Source organism: Schistocerca cancellata, chromosome 6 (assembly GCF_023864275.1).
Source record: "Schistocerca cancellata isolate TAMUIC-IGC-003103 chromosome 6, iqSchCanc2.1, whole genome shotgun sequence".
NCBI lineage: Eukaryota > Metazoa > Arthropoda > Insecta > Orthoptera > Acrididae > Schistocerca > Schistocerca cancellata.
This window is the reverse complement of record NC_064631.1, coordinates 365,298,434-365,321,111: the sequence shown is the minus strand read 5'-3', so window position 1 is coordinate 365,321,111 and position 22,678 is coordinate 365,298,434. Positions and strand designations below refer to the sequence as shown.

Below are 22,678 nucleotides of genomic sequence, written 5' to 3'. Positions count from 1 at the left end.
CTGAGGCTGGTCATTAAAGTGTTAAATTTTAAAAGAATCGAACACTCCATGATTTAAGAAATTCATAACACATTCTGACACATAACATAATTCGTCTTGTATTTAAAAAAATTTATTTCGAAAGTAACGCTTCTCAAACCACGATTTGCAATATTTTCCTTAGACCTGTACGAATGTAAACAATTGGGACGTCACACTCATCGAAAGCAGTCTGTTGTTACAAAGTACTGCGTGGTCTTATCCAAAAGCCTGCTGTCGGCAGATGGTTGTATATGCACAATGGTTTGTTGGTATACATACTGCACTTTCTTTGAAACAAAAGTTTTGTTTTGGTGTTATTCTCACATTTATGTTTTATTACTGCAGTATTATTCTGCAGTAGCAGGCTAAAGTCAAATTCTCTGTTAGAGTATCTGCCCTCCCCAGTCAACATTATAAGAATTGAATTGAAAACTAAAATAATGAAAAATTCTAGGAATTCTACAGAATTCCCAAATATTTCCTGGATGAAAAAATTCCCAAATATTTCCTGGATGAAAAAATTCCCAGGTTTTCCCAGATTTCCCGACTGTCCCATGGCATATACAACTTGTATAAAGAAAAGATAGATTGCCGCTCACCCTAAATATGACACATTGAGTTGCAGACAGGCACAACAAAAAGAGACAGATCAGCTTTCAGCCAAACACTTCCTCTGAAAAGGGAACACACACATACACACACACACACAAGAAGCAAGCACACCTTCTGTACACAAGACCACCATCGCAGCACCTAGGAGCGAACAAAGTACAGATTCACACAAAACTGCAATCACATGTTCCAGTTTTCTAACACTGAAAGAATTTGTTGATCTAACTGAACTAAATGTTCCTAATGATGAAAAGAATAAGATTCAGTTGTACTTTTAAGTTTAAACTCTATGTTGTAAGTAAAGAGAAATTTCAATATTCATGGAAAGAACAAGAGAAACAAAATTGAAGACTTGAGGTAGAAGATATGAGGTCAAAGACCTATATTAAGAAAAAGGAGATAAGTGAGCAAAAGGCCTGCCCAAATATGAGTATTGGTATACTTCAAACCAAAGTACACACCAAGGATGGAGAAAAATTGATGGTTGAGGGAATCTGGAGGGACCGAGTCTTTCGGAACTTGTGACACGCCAAGACAAAGCTGTGGCCAAGAAATGCACCATAGAGGGTACGTGAATGGAGCTGGGTGATAGGCAGAAGAGTAAATTACTGGAGATACAGAGGATGGACCAGACGTGGGTTGCGACTGTAATCCGTTATCTGGGCCACCGTTGTTGGAGATCGATTTCCATGTTTGGATTGAGAAGATAGCAGTTCCGATGCTTAGAGGAGCTGTGAACATGGATAGCACTATTGACAAGCTGTTGTTGGCACTGATCTGCGATGGAGAGTCCTCAGCCTCCATGATAAGCTGTTCACGGGGCTAGTTCGAAAGACTCCTGTCACAATGCTGGATCGAACCCAGTATCTGCAATGCTGAGGGCGATGTTGAACAATATGCCAGACTCCCATAATCAAAACAGAACTGTATCCTTAAAGCTGCAGAAGGGTAGTGTGATCTGCACCCCAGGTGGTGTTACTCAGGCAGCAAAATGTATTAAGATGCAGCCAGCACTTTCGCTTCTGCAGCAGTATATAGGACTGTAGATGAGGGGCCTTGTTGTACAGAAAATGAAACATGAAGAAATACAACAATCAAGCCGGATCCTTGTAAGTGTCACTCTATAAAATTCACAAAGAATGTGAATCCACCGATGACTCAGCATGTACCTATAGCCACACTGTTGAGTCCATGCAAGATGTGGTGGTTGACATGCAGTGAACAGTTTTCGTCTGAAGGGTTGGGTGAGTTCATTCATTTGTTTGAAAGGAGAAGCCAATGTTGTTGCCTGTTTCTGGCCAGTTCCCCAGACACTGCAATGACAGGATTGAGGCGCATGCCCGGCAATCCTTCTCAGATGGTTTTAATAGAAACTATTAGGTGAAAAATCATTTTTGTGTTAATTATAGCTTTATGTGTCAGCTTCATGATGATGCACACGTCATTTTGTTAATCGTCATAGTTATTACATGACTAAGAATTAAGTAAGACACTGTGCAGAATTCAAAAAAGTTTGCAATGAAAAATAGCGGTCACTGTGATTTTGCATTTGGTGCTGGTCAAGATGGGGAATCCACATCAACCAAGAACTGAGCAGTTGATCGTCAACATAAAGTACTGATAGGGGGTGTGAATGGAACAATATCAACAGAAGTGCACGACGCGAGTCTTGGCAGCTGAAAACAGAAAGCCATTGGTGAGAGCCCATGCCTTCACCTTTCGTATGGCACCTTGAGCAACAGTAGAGGCGAAAGTCATGATCATACAAGGAGGATGATACTGAGGACTCCACAGCTGCTGCTAGTTCACTGATGGCTACTAGAAGGAGAGGGCCACTCAGTACACAGCCTAGTGTGACCTCATTGTTTTGGATATGAGTGGGTTCTTTGGGAAGCATCAACTCGAACTTTGAGAGCATGGTGTGACAGAAAGTTCTGGATAAAAATCCAGAACAGACCCCAGAAACCTCACTCGCTTGTAAGGTAACAAGGATGTGGTACTGCCATGTGTTGTCATAAGCCTTTTGCAGATCAAAGAAGACGCCTTTATAGTGCTGACGTCAGGCAAAAGTTATTTGGAATGGCGGACTCAAGGTACATTTCCTTGGTACAAAAATAAATGTGTAATATCTTCACTTATTTTGTTCCAAAACCCACAGAATTTCTCATTTCATCAGCTATTGATGCCCCTTAAAAATTACAAAGTCTGTAGTTAACGGAATAACACAGTAGATTACGAAGTTTTGCTTAATAACAATATGGCAAAATACTCTCCTCTTTGCATGCTATCATTTGCCACAATCTCGTTTAGCTATCTCAAACCGTTTATGAAATATGAGGAATGTTATGGATATTTCACTCTGGCTTCATCACAGGTGCACACAATCACAAAAGAGCATGCTACGTAAGATCAGTTTTATTGAGTCTGGTGGCAAATAGATATCCTCACCCATCTAAATAAAAAATTCAATATGTTAGTTAAAATTCACATGCAGTAATATATTATGTAATATGCACCAAATGTAAAATCACAATGACCCCTATTTTTCTTTGCAAACTTTTTCAAATTCTGCAAAATGTCCTACTTAATTCCTAGTATCATAATAACTACGACCATTAACAAAATTATTGGCACATCATCATGAAGCTAACATATAAAGCTGAAACACAAAAAGATTTTTAACCAAATAGTTTCTGTAAAATCATTTGAGAAGGATTGAAGGGCATGCACCTTGATTCTGTTATTGCAGTGTCTCACCAACTGGCCAAAAATGGGCAACAATGTTGGCCTCTCCTTCTGAACATATGAATGAAATCACCCAGCAAATCAGACGAAAACTGTTCATTGCACATCAGCTAGCACATCCTGTGTGGACTCAACAATGTGGTTATAGATACACGCCGATTCCTCAGTGGATTTTATAGAGAGATACGTAGAAGGATCCGAATTGATGGTTGTATTTCTTCATGTTTCATTTTCTGTGCAACAAGCCCCCTCCTCTACAGTCCTATATACGGCACTCATGTTTCCTTTTACTATCCCTGGCTATCAACTTAGCTGAATCTGATTACACAGGATAAGCAAGAGAAAAGTCATGTATAGTGTATTTAAAAGATTATACACTCCTGGAAATGGAAAAAAGAACACATTGACACCGGTGTGTCAGACCCACCATACTTGCTCCGGACACTGCGAGAGGGCTGTATAAGCAATGATCACACGCACGGCACAGCGGACACACCAGGAACCGCGGTGTTGGCCGTCGAATGGCGCTAGCTGCGCAGCATTAGTGCACCGCCGCCGTCAGTGTCAGCCAGTTTGCCGTGGCATACGGAGCTCCATCGCAGTCTTTAACACTGGTAGCATGCCGCGACAGCGTGGACGTGAACCGTATGTGCAGTTGACGGACTTCGAGCGAGGGCGTATAGTGGGCATGCGGGAGGCCGGGTGGACGTACCGCCGAATTGCTCAACACGTGGGGCGTGAGGTCTCCACAGTACATCGATGTTGTCGCCAGTGGTCGGCGGAAGGTGCACGTGCCCGTCGACCTGGGACCAGACCGCAGCGACGCACGGATGCACGCCAAGACCGTAGGATCCTACGCAGTGCCGTAGGGGACCGCACCGCCACTTCCCAGCAAATTAGGGACACTGTTGCTCCTGGGGTATTGGCGAGGACCATTCCCAACTGTCTCCATGAATCTGGGCTACGGTCCCGCACACCATTAGGCCGTCTTCCGCTCACGCCCCAACATCGTGCAGCCCGCCTCAAGTGGTGTCGCGACAGGCGTGAATGGAGGGACGAATGGAGACGTGTCGTCTTCAGCGATGAGAGTCGCTTCTGCCTTGGTGCCAATGATGGTCGTATGCGTGTTTGGCGCCGTGCAGGTGAGCGCCACAATCAGGACTGCATACGACCGAGGCACACAGGGCCAACACCCGGCATCATGGTGTGGGGAGCGATCTCCTACACTGGCCGTACACCACTGGTGATCGTCGAGGGGACACTGAATAGTGCACGGTACATCCAAACCGTCATCGAACCCATCGTTCTACCATTCCTAGACCGGCAAGGGAACTTGCTGTTCCAACAGGACAATGCACGTCCGCATGTATCCCGTGCCACCCAACGTGCTCTAGAAGGTGTAAGTCAACTACCCTGGCCAGCAAGATCTCCGGATCTGTCCCCCATTGAGCATGCTTGGGACTGGATGAAGCGTCGTCTCACGCGTCTGCACGTCCAGCACGAACGCTGGTCCAACTGAGGCGCCAGGTGGAAATGGCATGGCAAGCCGTTCCACAGGACTACATCCAGCATCTCTACGATCGTCTCCATGGGAGAATAGCAGCCTGCATTGCTGCGAAAGGTGGATATACACTGTACTAGTGCCGACATTGTGCATGCTCTGTTGCCTGTGTCTATGTGCCTGTGGTTCTGTCAGTGTGATCATGTGATGTATCTGACCCCAGGAATGTGTCAATAAAGTTTCCCCTTCCTGGGACAATGAATTCACGGTGTTCTTATTTCAATTTCCAGGAGTGTATTATCTATGGCATTCAGATGATGCCATCCACTATTAACAGTGACATATATTTTCAATGTGAAAAATATCATAGTAAATACAATTACACAGTACATATCTCTTCTTCTGTAGACAACTATACTATTACAGTGGAACATCATTAGCACATTTTTAAGCGACCACAGATTTTGAACATCATATGCAGGAAAATGTACTATTGAAATTAAAAAAAAAAACTTTTTTTTTTTTGTAATGATTCAATTTTATCAGCAGTGAAAACGCAAAATTAAGCGTACCATATCTGGAGATGTGATGTAATATTAAGCACATTTCCTGACATGCTATCTCTATGGATTATAGTTCAAAATGCACCTTTTCGAGAACATGTCTGGAATTTAACAAAACATATTAACAGTTGACCGTTTCTTTTGTCCTAATTTTAATATCGTATTGCCTATCTCAGTTAATACATTCATCACTCTGTAATCAATTTCAAAACATAATACGTCACTGTGTCCATTGCTTCAATAGCTTTTGATATTGTTGGAACTGGCAATGATTAGGCTCATCCTTGTCTTCACTTCCTTCTTGTTTCTCTGCCACCTGTTCCTGAAGGACTCCATGAATTGTCATGGACTGACAGACGGCAACATCTTTGTTAAATTCAAAATATACACCGAAGCTAAGGTAGTCAGTGTTTTCATCTTGCACCATTACTTGCTGCCATTGTTCAACTGCAAATTCCTCCATTTTCTGGAGTGATGTCTTCTGCAAGCATCCAATGAAAGGTAGCCTTCTTGAAGTAGTTTGACAGGAGATTATGCTTCTTACAAAGTGCATGACATCCCAAATCGTTATATTTCTCATTGTAGTACGAAGGCAGCCCAGGCTCTTCTGTACAAGAGTCTGCCAGTATTTCTGTTTCTGTAATTTTATATGCATTTGTTCAGCAGCTGAAGGTGGCTTGTGCAGTTGGGAGAAAAAAACACTGAATTTATGTAAAGTGTATACAATGTATCTTCGGGATGTGCTGCCCACTGGTCAAAAACAGAACGACTTTCCTATTTCTAACACCCAACCAAACACCCCATGCACCCAAGGGTTCTTCAACAATAGTATTTGTTATCTCTGTTTCTGCATTAGGTGTTTATTTACATGGCAATATCTGAATATTTTTAGAACTTCGAGCACTCTTTGTCACTGCAATTATTAGTGGCATCTCAACTTTTCTGTTCTAGTTTCATTACAGCAGAGTAAGGCATCAGCCTCTGTTTACTGAATTTTCCACCAACGCATTTCGCTCCTCTGAACTCAACAATTTTATTAGGCAGAAGGTAAAAAAAAGACCTTGTTTCATCTGCATTAAAACATCACTGGGGCTGACCTTCCTATGAATGATGGAAGAGTATTTTTCCATGGATAAACAGTATCAATTTTTACGCTTCATCTCAAACACATTTATACACTAAATTACATTGGTTCTTGAACCAATTGATCCTAACACTGGATGCTTTTAAATCTGTGAGTTTCACCTTTTGTGCCGTATATACTGCTTGGCATGAACCACAGTACCATCAGTTGAAATATTTGAAGTATTAGCTTGTTTCATCCAATTCGATAGGACATTTTCCAGTTCTGGAAACTGACTGTTGCACACTCTTTTCTGTTTGCTTTCTTCCTTTCAAACATGTTGCTTCAATCATTTGCTCACCGTTTTATTTAATGTTGATGGAGTAACATTCAGTTTAGTGCAACATCAACATGTTTCATGTGTGAATCTATCTCCACTTCCTGAATAATGTTCCACTTTTCTACCACTCCCAGCACCAAAGTTGCAGCACTCAAACAGTACCTGTATCACCAAATTTTAACGTGGTAAGCTGGGAGTGAGAACTTATAAACAAGTCAATTTAACATGCATTTAACGCTGTTGAATGTGGGACTTCCAAAAATGAATGCACAGGGGTGCCCCATATAAAACCAGTATGCAGCAATTAACTCACTAAAAAGGAATAGCTAACAGTAATTTTAAAAAACAGCCAATTACCTGTTTACAAGAGGTGCTTGAAATTGTGGCCGTGGTCATCCAAGCCACTTCACAAGCAAATCGACTCACTAGATACAATAAACAGGTACATGAGATGACCCGTTTTATGTGGAACACCCTGTTCTATGCAGAATATGCAGTAACGAGGGACATACCACTGAGATGCCACCATGCTGCCCGATGGAATAAGGCAGATATCTTACTGTCATCACTGGGGTACTATTCTTCACTTAGAACTCAACAACTATGAGATGCTTTTCTCTCAAAGGCATTATTGTGTTTACTGAACTACTAATGAGTCATTCAGAACATTAGCTACCATTCTTAATTCCTGCAATTATCTACAAACCCTCCAAGAAGCTTTCTTGTTATTATTTACACATATGATTCAGCTTACAGAAATAGCTTCCTAAACACATGTATAACAACATAATATCCTACTATTTTTTAAAGAGTAATCAGTATTACTTTGTGTTATACTGCAGTGTGACTTCTGCTCAAGGATGTTAGCAACACCACATTGACAAGGGTTACAGCAGTCTGATTCAGTTGTACTGTCTTAGAAGCTGCACGTTTTAAAAATTGTGTCTTATAAATAGATTCTGAAAAGAACATTATTAAAATGATGCTGCAGTTGCTTGGAGAGTAAAATGTTGCAGAGATGAAGTGATAACTAACTCCAATTGAACAAGTCTTGGAAGGCTCAACGGTACCGACTGGCAGCTGTCGTCCTCAGCCTGTAGGCATCACTGGATGTGGATATGAAGGGGCATGTGGTCAGCACACAACTCTCACGGCCGTTGTCAGTTTTCGTGACCAGAGCCGCTACTTCTCCATCAAGTAGCTCCTCAACTGGCCTCACAAAGGCTGAGTGCATCCCGCTTGCCAATGACGTTTGGCAGACTCTGACAGTGACCCATCCAAGTGCTAGCCAAGTCCAATAGCACTTAACTTTGGTGATCTGATGGGAACTGGTTTTAGCACAATGGCAAGGCAGCTGATTAGATGAAGTGATTTAAATACAAAATAAAAGAAGTGCCTGGCAGTAAGTATTTAGTCTGGATGTAACTTATGTTTAAAAGAACAAACTGTGTACATATATAGAAGCACTATACTTAATGACACCTGAAACCTGATTCGGTGGTTGGTTGGATGGTTGGTTTAAAAGAGGGGGGCAAGGGACCAAAATGCGAGGTCATCAGTCCCCTGTTCCCAGTAAAATAATTACACAAGGGAAAGAAGAAAAGAAAGGAGACGTACAGCACAATAACAGGAGAAAGGAAGAACCAGAAAAACGACAGGAGTACAACCAACACTACTATGGACAAAACAGGAAAAGAAAACCACAGAGAGAAGCAAGAAACATGTAGAAGGGGTAAAAACAAGAGAGCAGATGACCGTGGCTGGCCGACCACAAGAATAAAACGGTAAAGTCACCCACTCTGTGACACATTAAAACATCCACTCTACAGGCATTAGAGTGGAGAACACAAAGGGACAAAGGACATGCACTAAAACTTATACACAATGATAAAACCCACTGCCACGTATAAAACATAAAACTAAATTAGCCAATGAGGCGTTGTCAGCTAAATTTAATGGCAACAAGTCCAGTAACTGAAGAGTCCATCACAGGGCAGCCAAAGAAGGACAGCTCACCAAGATATGGGCACTGTCAACTGGGTGCCACACCAACACAGAGAGGGGTCATCAAGGCACTGGAGGTAGCCAGCCATGTGTCACCCAAGCGTGGCCAATGCGGAGCCGGCAGAGAACCACTGAGTCCCTGTGAGAGGCCCACATGGAGGACTGCCACACATTCGTAGGCTCCTTATTGGTACAAGGTTTGTTGTGCATGCCGAGTTTATGCCATTTCGTCTCCCAAAGCCGCAAGACCTTGCCTCGGATTCCAACTTGACCTGGGGTCCAGATAAACACCACTAAATGACCCGCCCGTTCCAGGGCATTGTTGTTGCCAAAGGATGGCGAGGGTAGCAATGATCGATAGCTTGTAGGCTGCTCAAGGAGTCAATGCACAGAAGAAATGACTCCCCAAGGCATGAATGGATATGCTCAAGAGCACGAGATGTAGCCACCAGCTCAGCAGTGAAAACACTGCAGCCATCGGGCAAGGAATGCTGTTCAATATGTCCTCCATGGAGATATGCAAAGCCGACATGATCACCAGCCATCGAGCCGTCGGTGTAAACCACTTCGTGGCCTCGGTACATGTCAAGAATCAAGAGGAAGTGGCAGCAGAGAGCCGTGGGGTTAACCGAGTCCTTAGGACCATGTGAAAGGACCAGGCGAAGCCATGGTCTAGATGTACACCATGGAGGTGTATGTGGATGGACCTCAAGTACAGGTGGTAAAGGCAAGGACTCTCATTCAGAAAGAAGGGATCGGACACGAACTGCAATTGGAAACCCTGACCTGGGCCGCTGATGCGGGAGATGAACTGCTGTGAGTGGGAAATGGAAATGGTGATTCGGATGGACAGGAGAACTACGAATGTGTGCAATGTAACTGGTGAGCAGTTGTGCACGCCAAACCTGCAATGGAGGTACTCCAGCCTCCACAAGGACGCTGGTCGCAGGACTCGTTGTAAAAGCTCCTGTCGCTAGGCGAATGCCACAGTGGTGTACTGGGTCCAGTAAACGCAATGCTGAGGGTGCCGAACCATAAACCAGACTCCCATAGTCACGGCGGAATTGAACAAGAGCTCTGTAGAGCTGCAGCAGCGTAGAGCAATCTGCTACCCAGTTGGTGTTGCTCAGGCAGTGGGGAGGCATTGAGGTGCTGCCAGCACTTCCATTTAAGCTGACGAAGGTGAGGAAGCCAAGTCAATCGGGAGTCGAAAACCAGTGCTAAGAATCGATATGTATCCACTACAGTGAGTGGATCATCATTAAGGTAAAGTTCTCGTTCTGGATGAATGGTACAATGCAGACAGAAGTGCATAACACATGACTTTGCAGCCGAAAACTGGAAACCGAGAGCTAGCGCACATGACTGCGCCTTGTGGATGGCTTCCTGTGGCACCGCTCAGCAACACCAGTACTGGTGGAGCAGTACGAAATGTAGAAGTCGTCTGCATACAGAGAAGGTGAGACAGACAGCCCTAAGCTACTGCTAGACCATTAATGGCCACTAAAAATAGAGACACACTCAATACAGAGCCCTGCGGGACCCCATTCTCCTGGATATGGAGGTACTATGGGAGGCACCAACTTGGACACAAAAAGTACGAAGCAGCAGGAAATTTTGGATAAAATTCGGGAGCAGGCCTTGGAGACCCTACGCATATAATGTGGCACGGATATGATGTCTCCAGGTAGTGTCATACGCTTTTCATAAATCAAAAAAGATGACAACCAGGTGTTGGTGTATGGAAAAGGCTGTTCGGATAACAGACTCAAGGGAGTGACCCGGGCGAAAGCTGCCCTGACATGGAGCCAATAGGCCATGTGACTCCACGATCCAACCCAACCACTGACATACCATACGTTCCAGCAGCTAATGGACCAATAGCTATACACATCAAGCAGGTTTTTACCAGGTTTGAGCACTGAAATGATGGTGCTCTTCCACCATTGCGATGGATAGACGCCATCGTACCAGATCCGATTGAAGATGACGGGGAGATGTCGCTTGTAGTCACATGAGAGATGTTTAATCATCTGACTGTGGATCCGATTTGGCCCAGGAGCTTGGCTGAGGGGTAGTTCTCCGACACAGAGGCTGGAGCACAATGCTCAGCAAAGTGCTCAGCAATTGTGTTTGCGTCGGTAGATAATACGCCATTTATGTTAACACCAGAAACACCTGTTGGGGTCTGGTACCTGAAAAAACGTTTGACCTTTGTCCAGACTTGGGAAGGTGATGTATGGCACCCAATGGTCGAGACATGTTTAAAGGCTATTAGGTGCTCCATGGAAGGGTACTGCTTATGTCGCTGTAGAGCTCGCTGGCACTCCTTAACTGCTTCAGCGACTTCCGGCAACCACCAAGGGACTGCCTTTCGCCGGGGGCACCCTAAAGAGTGAGGGATTGTGTTTTCTGCCACAGAAACAATTGTTGCAGTCACCTGCTCAACCATCACATCGATGTTACCATGAGGGAGAGATTCAATGGTGACAGCAGAGGTGAAAGTTTCCCAGTCCGTCTTGTTTAAAGCCCATCTGAGCAGGCGTCCGTGGGCCTGATGCCAGGGCAGTGACAGGAAGATGGGGAAGTGGTCACTACCACACAGGTCGTCATGTGCTCTCCAGTGGATAGATAGGCGAAGTCCTTGGCTGTAAACTGATAAATCAATGGTCAAGAACTACCATGAGCCACACTGAAATGTGTGGCGGCCCCAGTATTTAAGAGGCAGACGTCGAGTTGTGATAGTAAATTTTCGACATCTCTGCCTCTGCCAGTAAGCACGGTGCCACCCCACACGGGGATATGGGCATTAAAATCTCCCAAAAGTATGAAAGGTTTAGGGAGTCGATCCATCAGTGAAGTTAATACATTCAGGGATACTGCACTATCTGGAGGAAGATATACATTGCAGACATTATTTCCTGCGCCCTCCTTATTCTGACAGCCACAGCTTCAAGAGGGGTTTGAAGGAGCGCAGATTCACTACAGACTGAGTTTAGGACATAAACGTGAACTCCACCTGACACTCGATTACAGTCGCTACGGTTCCTGTAGTGTCCTTTATAGCCGCACAGGGCAGGGGTCTGCATTGCCAGGAACCATGTTTCTGGAGGGCAATGCAGAAAGCAGGGGTAAAGCTTAACAGTTGCCACAGCTCAGTCAGGCAGTGGAAAAAACCGCCACAATTCCACTGGAGGATGACGTCATCGTGAGACTGGGAAGCATGGAACATTCAATGAGGCAATTTACACCTCAGGGTCACCTGCTGCCACCGATTTTTTGCATAAGCAGCTTATATCCATTGTGTCTGAGGGTTCAGCGAGATATAGGTCCTCAGCGGACGCCAGAATCTCCACCTCATCCACAGACGCAGAGCTGTGGCGCCACCACAATTCCCTTGGTCTTGGGGATCTCCTTTTTGGATTTCTGATTCAGTAGTGTATGACTGTGTTATGAAACGAAGTAAGATGGCTAATAATGAAAAATAAAGTAGTAACATTATAAAGTAGCAACAGGTAGAGATTTTTATACAGGATGTCCCACAAGTAATGGTCAATATTCAGGGATATGACAGAAGTAATCACTTGAAGCAAAAAAAAAAAAAAAAAAAAAAAAAAAAAAAAAAAAAAAAAAAAAAAAAAAAAAAAAAAAAAAAAAAAAAACTAATGAACATGGGCTCAAAAGAGCAAACCTTAAGAGCTATGAGCACTACTACACCTTCAACGCTGTGAACCAATCTCTTCTACTGCAAGGTCTTCGCTTTCCATAGTTTGAGAGGTCGTAGTGCGAACCAAAACAAGAAAAAAAAGTCCAGAAAACATGGGCTTGAAAGTGCATATCTTAAGAGGTATGCGCACTTGTTCATCTTCATACTGTGATATACATCTCTTCTACTGAACAAGTGGTCATAGCTCTTAAGGTATGCATTTTAGAGTCTATGTTTACTAGAATTTTTTGCTTCGAACAATCGTTAATGTCATATTCTTGAATATTGACTGCTCCTCCTGGAACACCCTGCATAAGTGAATGACAGCAAAATTGTCACAAGATCATTCATCTAAAGTTGGGGAGTATTTGATATTACACATCAACCTGTAAGAGTGATGTTAAACCCTATGTTTGCCTTTCAAACGAATGATACTTGTGAGCAATAAAACAATATAATCAATTACTATACGAGAGCACAACTACTGTGTGAATTTAATGTTAATTTTCATGAGGTGAGCCTAAGGGACAACAAGTGTCTTCGAGGAGGAACAGCAAACACAATAACATCACAAAAGGAAGTGCTGTGGGGGCAAGATACTGACACTCCTTGCATCATCAGCCTACATCAGAGTGGCAGGTCATCCCTTGAGTAAACGCCAAACCAAACAATGACTGTACAGACTTTTGTAGACGAATGAGTACTGTATAGTTATTATTATTCCGATCTTTTAATGAGAACTATCCATTTACATTGACATTCAGAATTAAGATGATGATGGTATTGTTATAAAAGTTATTGTTATAAAAGTTCTTGTTGTAAGAAGATCACTGTATTGAATCTTAAGAATATATGGTGCATATGAGTAGTGCCGTCACATTTATTTTAAGAAAAACAGATATTGTGCTCAATCATTATCTTTCAAAATAAACTGCATAAATCAATGAAGAACACTTAAAATGTTAATAAACAACTAAATGACAGCAGAATAATATTTAGCATTCACTGTCAAGATAAACTTAAACTTCGAAATGCCAAACTGTTACTGTATTATGATGTCTAGGAGGTGAACAGGCATTACAGCATTGTTATAATAATTATTTTTCATCTTTTTCATTAGCTAAATAGCCTCACTACAAGAAATTCTTATGGACAATTTTCACAACTTTGTGACTTACATTATGTCATCACATACAAGTAAAAAATTGTTATCAACATTAATAAGCTTTCCATGCTGCAATGAAACGTATTTGAAATGTGTACACTTGTGAACAGATTAGGTTGTTTGTTCTACATCTTCTACGTGGTTCTAAATCTTTTCCAATTTCTCCCCTCTTGCCAGGATCTGTGCGACAGCTCATTAACTCATTTCTGATACAGAAGCAAGTAAACAGCTACTGCAGACTCATTGAGGAAATACTCCAGCTATTAATATGAATTGTACAGGGAAAAAAAGAAAAAGAAAATGGGCACGTAACTCAGAATAGTTAACTACCACTTGAACTCAGATGCACAAAGTTTAGATGACTGATAAATGATATTTTCAATTATGGTATTTTCAAACTAAACCACACATAGGCCCATGAACCTGAAACTAGTACATAAGTATCAGTAAGTCTATTTTTGATTAACTGGCAATACAAAAAATTGCAATAGCATCTGTGAGACACACACACACACACACACACACACACACACACACGGAGAGAGAGAGAGAGAGAGAGAGAGAGAGAGAGAGAGAGAGAGAGAGAGAATGAACTTACTGAACAATCTTAAATACTTCATCATTTTCTGAATCTAGTGGAACTTCTGTAAACAGTTCATCTGCAAAATTTTTCAGTTCTTCCATGCACTCCGGCTGCTGCTCCATGGTGCACAGTATTTGTGACAACAATGGTATCAGCAGAGGTGTAACAACACCGCCAGCTGTTGCTAGTTTTCCTAAAATAACTGGAAAATCTTTCCGCTTTACAATATTCAGTAATGCTTTCCTTGGGAAAGTACTAAGTGATTCATTCTGAAACTGGTACAGCTGTAACAACAGGAGGACTATTTCTCCAGTTAAAGAAGCATTCGGATTCTGAAACAGAAAATAGGACTTGGAACAAACTGGAAAAGAAACATTAATGGATACATATTCTTGCACTTAAAATTTTGGAACATATACAAAAATAATTATATGACAAAATAAAAATAATGTATCAATTACACAGCAGTGATATTTTATACTAACAACATTATATTATAAACACTGAAAAATAAATTTGCACTTCCATAATCAAATCAGCACTTGTGACCAAAAGTAAAACAATGGTTGATTAAAGAGATGCACATTAGTGAGGTATAATTAAACACACAAATTAACATAAACAAAAGAAAAAGTAGAATGGCTATTGAATGACAGCTAGGTATGATAGTAAAGCTCTCAGAATATGTCCGTAAGTTATAATATGATACTATGTTGACCGTCTAGCAAGTGAACAACAATAAATGGTGCACTAAAGTAAATAGGCCCATTCACTGCTCTGAAACACAATATTCTCTGTCAATGTAAGGAGAATTTGCATATGAACACACACCAAAATATTTATAACAACTAGGCACCCTTAATGAAATGCAAATCAACCAATGCCAGAAAAAGCAAAATTAAAAGAAATGGACTTGTTAGAGGATATGACGCTGTGGGAAAGCGAAAATGCACAAATTTTCATTTGAAAACTCCACAAAATAGAACAAAACAGGATTTCACAGCATACAAACCTTTGAGACCTTTATGATGATTGTTGTGAGTAATTTTTCTGACAGAAGAGATTTTCGTGCCAACTGAGCTGTGATCATGAAAGCAGAGGCTGCAAAATCAAAAACTGGTGAATGTAGTGCTTTTATCAAAATCTTCAGTATGTGCATAATCTGCACATCTAAGACAGACTTTTTGCACTCTAGAGCTCCAACAATAGTTGTGCTAGTGAAAGCAAATAACGTTGTCAAAACGGCAGCATTGTCTTTATTTACTTTTACAGCTTTAAGAGCCATTTCACAGACAAAATTTAAAAATCCAACATCACTAGCACAATGATTGAGAAGTGTGGTTTTTGAAAGTGGGACTCCTGGCTTTTGCAGTGGATGCAACCAGTGCCATTTATTAGCAGGATCCTTAACATCAAATAGTTGTACCATACGCACAAACAGCAGACTTTCATGGTATGGAAGAATCAGCATCATCAGCTCATCAACATTATATTGGTTAATATGAAACCTGCAACATAAACAAAAACATCAATAATATTGACTAACATAAGCGACTGATTCTCTCTGACAGTAAATTAACACTAACACAATTCCTTGCCTTGTACTGGAAAATGTGTTCTTTATCCCACCTTGTGCATACAAAATAATATTTGCCATCTTGCCATCTCCTTTTCGGTAACCATACTCCCAACGTACAGGTCCCAAATGGCATGGACAATTACAGTTGTAGTGATGAAAATAAAAACATCGTAAAAATACCCTGAGTGCCTGTTTAACATTGACACGGTACAACAGGAAATTATACTGATCATAATAGCTCAAGAACAATACCTTCCAATTGTTTTCTAATGTAAAATCATTCCCTCTAAAATCATATCAGCTTTTTCCAGTTCCCAACACAAATTGTGAATGGTATTAAAACCTGTCATATAGAGACAAACAACTCATTATCTTAGGGGGAGGGGGGGGAGGAGGAGGAGGAGGAGGAGGAGGAGGAGGAGGAGGGAGTGGCACAATTCAATCAACATTCCAATGTGTCTCATGATCAAGCAATTTGTATGGTATGGGTATTTTCATAACACAAATCAGCTGTAGAACTTATTTGCCACTCTCAAAATTATGGAGTATACTGGGAAGCAGTATTCAGTTTAAATGTCCCACTTCTCACTTATAATGAAATCACACAAACTGACAGACAGTTACTGTTTGTATATAAATTCCTATTACCATATTTCACAGTCACTTCTGATACAGAACACAGTCAGAAGATCCAAGTCATAGAAAATCTTGCTACTGTTGAAGTCATTTAACGTTCAAACATGAGTACACATTCCTGAGGGAATTTTAGATTCTCAGAATCATTAATTTTTAAGAAAGTGAAGGGCTTTGTCTAAATTGCCCACCAAGTAAAAATAAATTTCAGTTTCAAACTTTGGAAACTTCATACTGGAATATTAACAATAGTAGGAAAACGATAAGACTGCTACTCACCGCAAAGATGGCCTATTGAATTGCAGACAGGCACAATGAAAAGACTGTTACACTTTATAGTTTTTGGCCAAAGCCTTCTTCAGCAAAAAAAAAAACACACACACACATTTACACAAGCAAGCACACCGCTTGCACACATGACCACTACCACCGGCAGCTCTGATTGGTGGGACTATCCGGTGGTAGCAGTCATGTGTACGAGGTATGGTTGCTTGTGTGAATGAGCGAGTTTTCTTTGGTGAAGAATGCTTTGGCAGGAAGTTATAATGTGTAGGACACCTCATCTTTTTGTTGTGTCTATTTGCAATTCAAATTTCAGTTTACAATTGTAAAATGAAAGCATGCCATCATTAGTGATATGACAATACAAAGAAAATAACTGCTCTTACAATGACTCATTGGTGAAAGAAAGCCACCTTGTCACTATACGGACTGGCATTTAGATAAGGTTCTCATTATGTTACACTTTGCTCTATGACTTGCAATTGTGAGAATGGTCCAATATGCATTCTGAAATAATTATCATCATTAGTAATATACTGTATCTCTCTTCCTCTGGAAACTTTTATCTGAAGATTGCGATTTTGTTTATTTTTAATTGGAATAACCACGTTCATTATGATAGCTGAATACCTCCGCAGACATTGTACATAAACTCAACCTGCACAAAATTTGTTAGCATACATCACTAAGCAATGTATGACGGTGGCATATGTATTATGGCTACAGTTGCACCAAAGAGCATGTAGTACAAAACACTTTAACTAATACACATGTTGAACTGTGGTTACTCATTTCAACAGTATGAAGTGTGCAGGAAGGATGACAGTTTTGAAAGAGCAGCAAGTAATTAACAGTACCACATGACAAGCTTCAAGTGAGTTATTCAAACAAGATGACATGCTGTTAACACACAGTATGCTGATAGCATTGATAATGAAGTAGCACATCTACTTCAGATTCATTTTCAGCATGGACAGCAACCATGTTTAAAGATATCACAGCAGTGTACTGCTACATATGTGAAAAGACTCAGGACCACACGTCCATATGGATGGTGGTCAACTAACAACACAGAAGTGTGTTACACAAACCAGTACCCTTGTACCTGACGATGGTCTAACAGTCAAAAACTAGTTTGTGTAGCAAATAATAAATGTTGTAGAATATTACACCAGTGTTGTGTGTGTTTCATTCACAATACAGGGTGTACATAAAAACCAGGAACACTTTCAATTATTTATTACACAAGAACAAAACACTGTACAGATATCATACATATGTCATTTTGATGAGAAACCCTGAAAGTTTTTTTTCATGTATGTCACCACAGCGCAGTTTTGTAATTTAACGATAGTCAGCGCTAGTCGCAAACATGACGAGTTCAGGTGCGGAGCGAGCTTTCTGTGTGTTGGAGTTTGACAAAAACAAGTGTGCTACAGCTGTTCAACAGATGTTTAGAACCAAGTACGATACCACCAACAAGGAAGCCGTTTACCACTGGCACTACAAATTCGTTACGACGGGTTGCTTGTGCCCAGCAAAGAGACGCAGATGTCCCAGTGTAAGTGAAGTGAATGTGGAGCGCGTACGAGAGACATTCATAAGGAGTCCAAATGGCTGATGCCTCAAATGCAGTCAGACTCTCCATTCATCTTTCAGCAGGATGGGACTCCACTCCATTTTCATCGCGAAGTTCGTGGGTGCCTGAACACGGATCTGCCGCATCGATGGATTGGCCGTGCTACAGAAGGGGACAGCTGTTTCATGAAATGGCCTCCCTGATCACCAGACTTTTTTCTGTAGGGACATGTTAAAGATATGGTGTATGTATTGCCTCCACATGATGTAGCAGAGCTCCAGGAGAGAATATGGGAAGCAATTGCCACAGTCGACAATGCCATGCTGGGATGGGTATGGCAAGAATTCGATTACCATATTGACGTCTGCCAGGTCACTCATGGTTCGCATATCGAATGTTTGTAAAAAAAAAACTTTCATAGTTTCTCATAAAAATGCAATATGTATGACATCTGTGCAATAAATAATTTATAGTGTTCCCGGACTTTATGTACACCCTGTATTATGAATGAAACACACAAAACATTGGTGTAATATTCAACAATATTTATTATTTAATACACGAACTGGTTTTCGACTGATATGCTATCATCAGGTACAAGGGTACCAGTTTGTGTAACACACAATAAATAGAATATTACACCAGTTCTGTGTGTGTAATGCATAAAATATTCTGCCAAGAGCCGATGGAACAGTCAATCAATGCAAGAGCAGCCTCATTCCATGTAAAATCAACTGAAAAAAAACTTAATGATTCAAAACTTTCGTTATTTTTTGTCATTTTATTTCGCCTATAAAATTATGGTGATACCCATAATTTAAAAAAAGTTTTTTTGGACACACTGTTTTAGAGTTACTAACTTTTGGAGTTTCCAAAAGGATCAATTTCTGCCATATTCTGAAACCTTAAAATGGCTGTATCTCATAAACTATTTGACTTATAGACCTTACATTTGTACCATTTTATTCAGACACTTACAAGCTTTAAAATATTTGCCAGCTGACAACATGCATGATAATACTAAATTTCCCCCAACCATTTTTTTCCTAATTCATAAAATTTCAGGTTTGCTTTTTAATATGTTTCTCAGTCACACACTATTTGTTAATGAGTGTGCCAAATTTTATGGTGATATTTCAAAGCAACATACTGGAATAAAACTGAAAACTAAGAGAACATTTTCATTGCAAGGCACTCAAATAACACACTATTAAACAGCAACAGCTAAACCCTTCTTTAATTGATAACATTAATATATTTGTAAAATAAAAGTACAAGTAATTAAGTTCTTTGTTACCTTTATGGAGGATGCGGACTGTTATGGTGTATGGAACAATATTTTCATAGTTGAGATGGGAATGTCAAATCTGAATTTACTTGCCTTTTCCAATAATGCAATAAACTGATTGTCACCAAATAAAAAATAAAAAAACAATGATTTGAAAGCCTTATTTGGTTTATGCCATTCAAGGTTTCCATTGAATCTTGTTACTAAGTCCAAAAGCCTATAGACTATATACTGGAAGCTGTACTTACCAGTAAGATAAAAGTTTTATTTTAATAAGTTTGCACTGGAATACCATTAGCAAATTTGATGCATACATTAAACAAATACTGCAATACTGCAGAACTAACAGGCATTTTTAAAAGATGTTATTTTGGAATTCAAAGAAATTTAAAAGTAATACGGTTTGGGGAAAATTCAGCACTTTTATGAACATAGTCAAGTAGCACATATTTTTAAATCCTATAAGAAACTGAAGAAGAAGGCATACATTTTAGGTCTGTAAGTTACATAGTTTTTGAGATACAGTTATTTTAAGATTTCAAAGTACAATAAAATCATACAATTTCAAGAATTTTAAAAATTAATAACTTAAAAACAAAAGGTACAAAAATTAATTTTGAATTTTTCAGAGAAACAACTGCTACTAGCAATGTACAAAAATTTATCAAAATCTGAGGTGTCAAGAACCAGATCGCTGGTTGATTTCAGAGCTTTTCTCATTCATAATCAACTTTCATAACATATATATATACCTTCTACCTTCTTCCCAAAATTCACAAACCCAATCATCCCGGCCGTCCCATTGTAGCTGGTTACCAAGCCCCCACAGAACGCATCTCTGCCTACGTAGATCAACACCTTCAACCCATTACATGCAGTCTCCCATCCTTCATCAAAGACACCAACCACTTTCTCGAATGCCTGGAATCCCTACCCAGTCTGTTACCCCCGGAAACCATCCTTGTAACCATTGATGCCACTTCCTTATATACAAATATTCCGCATGTCCAGGGCCTCACTGCGATGGAGCACTTCCTTTCACGCCGATCACCTGCCGCCCTACCTAAAACCTCTTTCCTCATTACCTTAGCCAGCTTCATCCTGACCCACAACTTCTTCACTTTTGAAGGCCAGACATACCAACAATTAAAGGGAACAGCCATGGGTACCAGGATGGCCCCCTCGTACGCCAACCTATTCATGGGTCGCTTAGAGGAAGCCTTCTTGGTTACCCAGGCCTGCCAACCCAAAGTTTGGTACAGATTTATTGATGACATTTTCATGATCTGGACTCACAGTGAAGAAGAACTCCAGAATTTCCTCTCCAACCTCAACTCCTTTGGTTCCATCAGATTCACCTGGTCCTACTCTAAATCCCATGCCACTTTCCTTGACGTTAACCTCCACCTGTCCAATGGCCAGCTTCACACGTCCGTCCACATCAAACCCACCAACAAGCAACAGTACCTCCATTATGACAGCTGCCACCCATTCCACATCAAACGGTCCCTTCCCTACAGCCTAGGTCTTCGTGGCAAACGAATCTGCTCCAGTCCGGAATCCTTGAACCATTACACCAACAACCTGAAAACAGCTTTTGCATCCCGTAACTACCCTCCCGACCTGGTACAGAAGCAAATAACCAGAGCCACTTCCTCATCTCCTCAAACCCGGAACCCTCCACAGAAGAACCCCAAAAGTGCCCCACTTGTGACAGGATACTTTCCGGGACTGGATCAGATTCTGAATGTGGCTCTCCAGCAGGGATACGACTTCCTCAAATCCTGCCCTGAAATGAGATCCATCCTTCATGAAATCCTCCCCACTCCACCAAGAGTGTCTTTCCGCCGTCCACCTAGCCTTCGTAACCTCTTAGTTCATCCCTATGAAATCCCCAAACCACCTTCCCTACCCTCTGGCTCCTACCCCTGTAACCGCCCCCGGTGTAAAACCTGTCCCATGCACCCTCCCACCACCACCTATTCCAGTCCTGTAACCCGGAAGGTGTACACGATCAAAGGCAGAGCCACGTGTGAAAGCACCCACGTGATTTACCAACTGACCTGCCTACACTGTGAAGCGTTCTATGTGGGAATGACCAGCAACAAACTGTCCATTCGCATGAATGGACACAGGCAGACAGTGTTTGTTGGTAATGAGGATCACCCTGTGGCTAAACATGCCTTGGTGCACGGCCAGCACATCTTGGCACAGTGTTACACCGTCCGGGTTATCTGGATACTTCCCACTAACACCAACCTGTCAGAACTCCGGAGATGGGAACTTGCCCTTCAGCATATCCTCTCTTCTCGCTATCCGCCAGGCCTCAATCTCCGCTAATTTCTAATTTCAATCTGCCGCCGCTCATACCTCACCTGTCTTTCAACATCATCTTTGCCTCTGTACTTCCGTCCCGACTGACATCTCTGCCCAAACTCTTTGCCTTCACAAATGTCTGCTTGTGTCTGTGTATATGCGGATGGATATGTGTGTGTGTGCGAGTGTATACCTGTCCTTTTTTCCCCCTAAGGTAAGTCTTTCCGCTCCCGGGATTGGAATGACTCCTTACCCTCTCCCTTAAAACCCATATCCTTTTGTCTTTCCTTCTCCTTCCCTCTTTCCTGACGAGGCAACCGTTGGTTGCGAAAGCTAGAATTTTGTGTGTATGTTTGTGTGTCTATCGACCTGCCAGCGCTTTTGTTTGGTAAGTCTCATCATCTTTCTTTTTAAATATATATATATATATATATATATATATATATATATATATATATATATATATATATATATATATATATATGAATATAATAGAGGGAAACATTCCACGTGGGAAAAATATATTTAAAAAGAAAGATGATGAGACTTACCAAACAAAAGCGCTGGCAGGTCGATAGACACACAAACAAACACAAACATACACACAAAATCTAGCTTTCGCAACCAACGGTTGCCTCGTCAGGAAGGAGGGAAGGAGAAGGAAAGACAAAAGGATATGGGTTTTAAGGGAGAGGGTA

The 22,678-nt window shown here is 41.3% G+C and overlaps 1 protein-coding gene across 1 annotated transcript in view; it reads right to left on the bottom strand.

Annotated features, from left to right (window-relative positions):
* LOC126191010 (HEAT repeat-containing protein 1) overlaps nt 1–22,678 on the bottom strand; it is a 283,709-nt gene that overhangs the window by 218,804 nt on the left and 42,227 nt on the right. Inside the window, exons 3-4 of the mRNA XM_049931695.1 lie at nt 15,316–15,811; nt 14,319–14,635 (exon numbers count right to left, since the gene is read on the bottom strand). Of these exons, the coding sequence (XP_049787652.1) occupies nt 14,319–14,635; nt 15,316–15,811 (813 nt within the window). The remainder of the gene's footprint in view (nt 1–14,318; nt 14,636–15,315; nt 15,812–22,678) is intronic.